The sequence below is a fragment of the Moschus berezovskii genome, chromosome X (assembly GCF_049115385.1).
Source record: "Moschus berezovskii isolate FMDL1 chromosome X, NW_MosBer_1.0, whole genome shotgun sequence".
NCBI lineage: Eukaryota > Metazoa > Chordata > Mammalia > Artiodactyla > Moschidae > Moschus > Moschus berezovskii.
In genome coordinates this window covers 54,900,286-54,908,518 of record NC_142488.1, presented here as the reverse complement: position 1 = coordinate 54,908,518, position 8,233 = coordinate 54,900,286, and the positions used below count along the sequence as shown (strand labels likewise).

Below are 8,233 nucleotides of genomic sequence, written 5' to 3'. Positions count from 1 at the left end.
CAGCAAACAAAAGCCCAGGTCCAGACAGCTTCACAAGTGAATTCTACCAAAACTTTAGAGAAGAGCTAACACCTATCCTACTCAAACTCTTCCAGAAAATTGAAGAGGAATGTAACCTTCCAAACTCATTCTATAAGGCCACCATCACCCTCATACCAAAACCTGACAAAGATGCCACAAAAAAAAAGAGAACTACAGGCCAAGATCACTGATGAGCATAGATGCAAAAATCCTTAACAAAATTCTAGCAATCAGAATCCAACAACACATTAAAAAGATCATACATCATGACCAAGTAGGCTTTATCCCAGGGATGCGGATTCTTCAATATCTGCAAATCAATCAATGTAATACACCACATTAACAAACTGAAAAATAAAAACCATTTGATTATACCAATAGATGCAGAGAAAGCCTTTGACAAAATTCAACATCCATTTATGATAAAAACCCTCCAGAAGGCGGGAATAGAAGGAACATTCCTGAACATAATAAAAGCTATATATGAAAAACCCACAGCAAACATTATCCTCAATGGTGAAAAATTGAAAGCGTATCCCCTTAAGTCAGGATCAAGACAAGGGTGCCCACTCTCACCACTACTATTCAACATAGTTTTGGAAGTTTTGGCCACAGCAATCAGAGCAGAAAAAGACATAAAAGGAATCCAAATTGGAAAAGAAAAAGTAAAACTTTCACTGTTCGCTGATGACATGATCCTCTACACAGAAAAACCTAAAGACTCTACCAGAAAACTACTAGAGCTAATCAATAAATATAGTAACATTGCAGGATATAAAACCAACACACAGAAATCCCTTGCATTCCTATACACTAATAATGAGAAAACAGAAAGAGAAATTAAGGAAACAAGTCCATTCACCATTGCAATGAAAAGAATAAAATACTTAGGAATATATCTACCTAAAGAAACAAAAGACCTATATATAGAAAACTATAAAACACTGGTGAAAGAAATCAGAGAGGACACTAATAGATGGAGAAATATACTGTGTTTGTGGATTGGAAGAATAAATATTGTGAAAATGAATATATTACCCAAAGTAATTTATAGATTCAATGACATCCCTATCAAGCTACCAACGGTATTTTTCACAGAGCTAGAACAAATAATTTCACAATTTGTATGGAAATACAAAAAACCTCAAATAACCAAAGCAATCTTGAAAAAGAAGAATGGAACTGGGGGAATCAACCTGCCCAACTTCAGGCTCTACTACAAAGCCACAGTCATCAAGACAGTATGGTACTGGCATAAAAAAAAAAAGAGCTATACAAAAAAGATCTTAATGACCCAGATAACCACAGTACTGTGATCACTCACCTAGAACCAGACATCCTAGAATGTGAAGTCAAGTGAGCCTTAGGAAGCATCACTACAAACAAAGTTAGTGGAGGTGATGGAATTCCAGTTGCGCTATTTCAAATCCTCAAAGATGACGTTGTTAAAGTGTTGCACTCAATACACCAGCAAATTTGGAAAGCTCAGCAATGGCCAATGGACTGGAAAAGGTCAGTTTTTATTCCAATCCCAAAGGGCAATGTCAAAGAATGTTCAAACAACTGCACAATTGCACTCATCTCACATGCTAGCAAAGTAATGCTCAAAATTCTCCAAGTGAGGCGTTAACAATACGTGAACTGAGAACTTTCAAATGTTCAAGCTGGATTTAGACCCCATGGACTATACAGTCCATGGAATTCTACAGGCCAGAATACTGTAATGGATAGCCTTTCCCTTCTCCAAGGGATCCTCCCAACGCAGGGATTGAACCCAGGTCTCCTGCATTGCAGGTGGATTCTTTACCAGCTGACCCACAAGGGAAGCCCAAAGGCAGAAGAACCAGAGATCAAATTGCTAACATCCACTGCAATATAGAAAAAGCAAGAGATTTCCAGAAAAACATCTACTTCTGGTTTATTGACTACGCCAAAGCCTTTGCCTGTGTGGATCACAACTGTGGAAAATTCTTGGAAGATATGGGAATACCAGACCACCTTACCTGCCTCCTGAGAAATATGTATACAGGTTAAGAAGCAACAGTTAGAACTGGACATGGAACTATAGACTGGTTCCAAATTGGGAAAGGAGCATGTCAAGCCTATGTATTGTCACATTGATTAAACTTATATGCAAAGTACATCATGTGAAATGCTGGGTTGTATGACGCACAAGCTGGAATCAAGTTTTCCAGGAGAAATATCAATAGCCTCAGATAAGCAGATGACACCACCCTTATGGCAGAAAGAAAAGATGAAGTGAGGAGCCTCCTGATGAATGTGAAAAACGAGAGTGAAGAAGCTGGCTTAAAACTTAACACTCAAAAAACTAAGATCATGGCATCTGGTCCCATCACTTCACGGCAAACAGATGGGGAAACAATGGAAAACAGAGACTTTTATTTTCTTGGGCTCCAAAATTACTGCAGATGGTGACTGCAGCCATGAAATTAAGATGCTTGCTCCTTGGAAGAAAAGCTATGACCACCTAGACAGCATATTAAAAAGCAGAGACATTACTTTGCCGACAGAGGTTTGCTTAGTCAAAGCAGTGGTTTTTCCTGTAATCATGCACAGAAGTGAGAGTTGGCCCATAAAGAAAGCTGAGCACTAAAGAATTGATGCTTTTGAACTGTGGTGTTGGAGAACTCAAGAGTCCCTTGGATTGCAAGGAGATCAAACTAGTCAATCCTAAAGGAAATCAGTCCTGCATATTTACTGGAAGGACTGATGCTGAAGTGAAGCTCTAACACTTTGGCCACCTGATGCCAAGAACTGACTCACTGGAAAAGACCCTGATGCTGGGAAAGATTGATGGCATTAGAAAAAGGGGACAGCAAAGGATGAGATGTTTGCATGGCATCACCACCTCAATGGACATGAGTCTGAGCAAGCTCCGGGAGTTGGTGATGGACAGGGAAGCCTGGGGTCACGAAGAGTTGGGCATGACTGAGTGACTGAACTGAAATGTACTGAAAGCGACACAGCAGGGGCAGGGCCTCAGAAGAGCTGGAGCTGATACACAGAGGGCCTGAAGGAGGCTAAGAAGGCTGAGTGGGAGAGAGGGTAGACCACAGCGGGAGGATCCTAGAGACGTCTGTGGACATTACAGAGGGCTGAGGATGGTGGAAACAGAGGGCTGACAGGAGAACAACACTCAGAAGAGCTAGAGCATGCCTGTTTGATAGGAGCAGGGTGGGGTCTGGAAACAGTGGGGAACGGGGTCTGGAAGTCAGGAAGTGTGAGGCCTAGGTGTACCAAATGGGCGGGACCGATGGAAGTGGCCTATAAACACAAGGGCTGCAGACCGAGATACCCTGGGTCTGGCTGGAGACCGGGTCCTGCACTGGCATCCGTGTTGCTGCTGGTGGCGTGGTGGTGGAGTCTCTAAATTCAAGGCTAGGGCACTGCTGTGACGTTGAGAGCTACAGGCACGGGCCGGCTGCCCATACCTGGCACTGAGTCCATCAAGGAGTGCTGCAGTTCTACCACCATCAAGGATCACTAGGTCCTCGTTGAGGCCTTAGGAGGCCTAAGAACTCAGCATTTGCACCCCCAGGGAGTGACTTTGTATAAGAGAGAGAGCATTTCCACCTCTGCACAAAATGGACAGTTTGTGTGTCTCCCATGAGGCCATCTGCACCCCAGTGGAGGCATCTGCCCCACACTTGTAGGGCACACAAGAGACAGTGTTTGGGGCCAATGACTATCCAGGAAGTTCTCTTTCCCATAATCCCTACCTCACCCCCAAATGAATAATCATTTTCTGGTTATTCTGTGGTACTCTTAAATATTGACAACACTGAGCATCATAGAGCACAAATATGGCTGTGGTGCAGAAGAGGAAACTAAAGGTACCTTCTTCAAGGAAGCTGGGTCTCCTGGATCCCTACTTCCATCCCAGGTCCCTGATGAAGCCACATGGAGGGGGAAATTATCTTCACAGATGCGGGGACTGCTATCTAGGCAGACTGTTGATTGTGAGGTCAGATTTCTCAGCCTTGGCAATGGGGACGTAGGGAAGAGGACTCAGAGGTGCCACATGCTGAACCACCCCCTCCACCCCTCACTCCTTTTCTAAGCCTGTTCCCCTTCTGTCTGCTTGTGCTTCACCACTTGGCCCCCGCACATCCTTATTCATGTACTATTCCCATCTTGATTCATAGACCCCCTCCCACTCACTCATCCACAAACCTTTATTAGAGACGACTCTCTGTGTGACTCCAAATGCGATGGTTCCCACATCCCTGAAGAGGGCTCTGCCGCTTGTCCTAGGGAGCGGCTCCTATGGGTGGCTCAAGTACATACACAGGCGTTTTCAAAACTGGCTTTAAATACTCATCAGAGTGCCATGCAAAGGGATTGGGGTGAGAGCGTGTTACACATGAGTGGGGGTTGGGGTGCCCTGAGAGAAAAGGGACCCATCCATCAGGGCAGCTGGGGTGCCCCACCCCCAACCTGGGATAAGGGAACAGATAGAGGCCCTCTCGAGGGTCCCATGGGCCAACTGGGAGCCAGCCCTCCCTTCGAGGTAGATCATCGGGGAGGGGACCGAGGAGGAGCTCCCACAGTGGCGGTAATAGGCGGTCACTTCCTCAGTGGTACTGCTGATAGCTGGGGTAGCCTGGGCCCGGGGTACCCTCCTTAGTGGGCAGCTGGCCAGGGTCCTCCAGGAATGGGGGTGCTGGAGAGGAGATAAACAGGTAAACGTGAGTGGAGGAGACAAGACAGCGTTTCCCACCTCTCCCTGACCAGCTTCACTGGGTACTCACCATTGCGGAACTGCTGGGCAGTATAGCGAGTGAGAAGGATGCCAACACCCTCGATGAGGGCCAAGAGGATGCCTCCCATCATTGCCGAGCCCACCATGGCCAATGGGCCACCTGGAGAAAGGAGTGGGCAGGGAGGTGGAAAGCGGTGAGAACAGGCAGAGCAGGCTGGAAGGGGCTGGGGGCTGGGGTTGGGGCACTCACTGCGGGCAGCCAGCACAGCTCCAGTCAGTGCTCCACTGGTGATGGAGTTCCAGGGATCTTCCTTGCCCCGAAGCCGCACCAGACCGCAGTCGATGGTGGAAAACAGGCCCCCCCACACAGCAAAGCTACCTGTGGGGAACCAAAGCCTAATCAGTGTCCGCAGGAAGTCCTGAGAAACCATGGCTCAGGGAATACTGTGGCAAAGAATGGGGAAAATAACCAGACATAAAGGCAGATGGCATACTCCTAGAGGATAATCTCCATCTGTCCCTGTGGCAGCTCCTTCAGGCTCTTTATAATCCCCATCAGCACTCCCTTCACCTTCACAGGGAGCGGATACATGGTTACAAGCAGACTTATCTGCTTCAATGTGGCTTTTTTTTTTTGGCCCTGTCATGGGACTTTCAAGATCTCAGTTCCCCAACCTGGGACTGAACCCAGGTCACAGCAATGAAAGCCCAGAATCCTAACCACTAGGCCACCTGGGAACTCCTGTCTATATGACTTTCAACAGAGCAACTCTGACCTTCGTAACTACCACATAGAATTGGAATCTGACCTGGGTTTTGGAGAGAAGGACATGGGTGAGGAGAGCCAGGTAACAATGATAGTTAAAATATTTACAGAAGTCTTACCATGTGCCACGACCTGATCTACACACTGCATGTTACTTGACTTCTGAAAATTTATATTAGTTAATATTATCAAAGTGCTTAGCAAGCAACCAGCACTTAGTAAGTACTATGTAAGTTACATAAACTACAAAACTGATTGAGGTGGTTACTGCTTTTATCATTCCCATGTTACAGGTGAGGTTCAGAGAGTTCAGTCACTAGCCCAAGGTCACACAGACATCAGGGAAGAGCCAGGGGCTGGATTTAAACTCCAGAACTCACCCATATGAAACTGCCAAGAAACAGCACTCCCCCCAGGAAGCCCCAGGCAGAGCTGGGACTAGACTCTGGACCCTCAACTTGCAGTCTAGACTCCAAGGAGCAAGCATCCCCAACTCTGTTATCACACCTGTCTCCCCAAACCTCTCACCTCCAATCTGAGGGGCTCTGATCCTTACAGCATTGACACTGCCTCTCAATCGGTGCCGCATTCCCTGAGGGAAAGTGAGGAGGAAGGGAGTCAGAGCAGGGTTCCGGTCACTGACCGATAAGGTTCTAGTTTTTAAGAGAGTAATGGAGGCAGGAAACCTGTTAGGGGCCTCAAGGGTAGAGATGTGGAGAAGTGTCCAAGAACTAGGGCCCACTACAAGTGCTCTCAGAGCTAGGATAGGAAGTTATTTATTCATTCAGTACTTAGCACTGATGTGCCAGGCACCGTGGTATATGCAGGGATACAGCACTGAACAAGGTAGACCTGGCCCCTACCCTCTCAAGAGCTCACATTATAGTGGGAGAGACAGATCCTGAATAAGGATACAGATAAACAAGATAGCTTCAGGCAGCAATCAGGACCCTAGAGGAAATGAGTGGCTGAGAGGTCAGGAAAGGCCTCTTAAAGGAAGGGGGCATTTGTTCTGAGACCTTGAGGATGAGAAGGAGAAACCTGGACAAAGATTCAGGAAAGAGAGTGCCAGGAGGTGAGGAGGTACAGAGCTAGATAAATTGCAGAGACCTTGGCAAGTGGATGGCATTTAAAGTCATGACATTTGATGAGATCTCCCAAGAAGGGAAATGGGGAGTGTTGTCAGACAGAGAGAATTGATTATGTTACATTAAAAGCATTTGCTCAACTTTAAGGCTGTCCTCCTCCTGCCAGTTAAAACTCGTCACTTCCCTTTTCCCAGGCTTCCCACCCAGAATCTGGCTCTAGGTAAAATCTGACTGTCTTTGCACACAATTAGGTTTTGCTTTTTTGACCCTTTTGACAGCACAGCATTTCCGAGGAGCTCCAGCAGGGTGAGGGTCAGAGGTCATGTTTGCAGTTCCCCCAAACTCCCAGATTCTGGAGCTAGGCCTGGCACATAGTAGGTAAGCAGACACCAGAATGAATAAGTGCACGTGACTGGCAGTTCCAAACAGTTTCAGAACAGTATCCCATGTGGTCAGGGCAGGACCTCAGCAGCACCCAGGGAAGGCTAGGACTCACGACAGGGGCATTGCGGAAGCCCTTAATGGCCTGGAAGACTCCACCGCCGATAACACCCATAGTGAAGGCTCCACCGCAATCATCCACAATTCGCCATGGGCTGCAAGCGGGAAGGGGAGGATGAGGTTAATGAGAGCGCTCCCTCATGCCAAGTCACAAGATCTCTTTCCAACTGGGAGCAATACGTCACCCAAATGAGAACTAGCACTTCAGATAATACTGGGATTATTTTCCCCCTCATTTAAGCAAAAAATAATGCGAAGTGGGGAAAACATCAGTCTTGGCCCTGTCCGCCCTCCCCTTCACAGCCAACCAGGGAATCAACCAACTGATTGACTACTATCCAAGATTAAATGAATTGATGAGAGGGAAATAATTGGCACGTTTGAATTACGCTACAGGTGTTGCAGGCACTGTTCCTTAAGCAGAATGGGGTCGCACTCCTTTTTCCGACAATGAGCACGTCCAACAAAGCCACGCCCTCTTCCCTTCTCACCCTCGCACAACTGGGAAAAATGAAGCGCATACCGTGAAGAGGACCCAGCATCCCTCCATGACCACAATCATGGTCATGGCTTGGAAGGCTCATCCAGGCCCCGCCGGCATTAACCAAAGCGGCCTGGGAAAAACCATATGTTTTTCCAGGGGATTTCCGCTCAACACCTTACCACCCCCTGGCTGGAATGGATTCGACCAGCGTGTCTTTAACAGAGGAACTGGGAGGTACGGAATCAAGGGAAACGTGGTCTGTCCTGCACCGCACCTTCTCCTGCAGGCACACAATTGTGGCCCTTTTTAACGGAGCCCGAGTGAGAGAAACCAAGTGGAGAGGAGCAGAAGACAACAAAAAGTCTTCTGAGTCTGAGACGTAACGCTGTGTGGCCCGTGCCTCCCCCACCCGCCTCCCACCGCTGGCCGGGGCGCCGCAGCAACAGTCCCGACACCTATGCCCCTCGTTGTACCAAGGTTCCCGAGCATACTCCTCCATGGCGCCGGCGTCCGGCCGCGCAGTATGGCTAAACCCTGGCCGGGCCACACCCCCACTGGAAACGTATACAGTCGCCCGAGCTTTCCACCTATCCCAGGGCAGCGGTTCAGTTGTTTCGCCAGACTTCAAACCAAAGCGCACTCTCATTGGC

At 47.7% G+C, this 8,233-nt stretch overlaps 1 protein-coding gene across 1 annotated transcript; it reads right to left on the bottom strand.

Annotated features, from left to right (window-relative positions):
- Positions 1-4,201: 4,201 nt before the first annotated feature.
- Positions 4,202-8,191, bottom strand: TIMM17B (translocase of inner mitochondrial membrane 17B). Its single transcript, XM_055438569.2, has 6 exons — positions 8,057-8,191; positions 7,095-7,194; positions 6,039-6,102; positions 4,995-5,123; positions 4,794-4,904; positions 4,202-4,705 (listed from the first exon to the last, which is right to left on the bottom strand). Exons 1-6 carry the CDS (start codon positions 8,080-8,082, stop codon positions 4,617-4,619), a joined length of 519 nt encoding a protein of 172 aa, XP_055294544.1. The 5' UTR covers positions 8,083-8,191; the 3' UTR covers positions 4,202-4,616.
- Between the last annotated feature and the right edge of the window lie 42 nt (positions 8,192-8,233).

Bases quoted from the DNA above. Each gene is read 5' to 3' on its own strand.
- TIMM17B (XM_055438569.2), bottom strand. From the start codon at position 8,082: ATGGAGGAGTATGCTCGGGAACCTTG. The intron at 6,103-7,094 runs GTGAGTCCTAGC...ACTTTCCCTCAG, and splicing joins GCTTCCGCAATGCCCCTGTC to GGAATGCGGCACCGATTGAG. The intron at 4,706-4,793 runs GTGAGTACCCAG...TCTCCTCTCCAG, and splicing joins TGCCCAGCAGTTCCGCAATG to CACCCCCATTCCTGGAGGAC.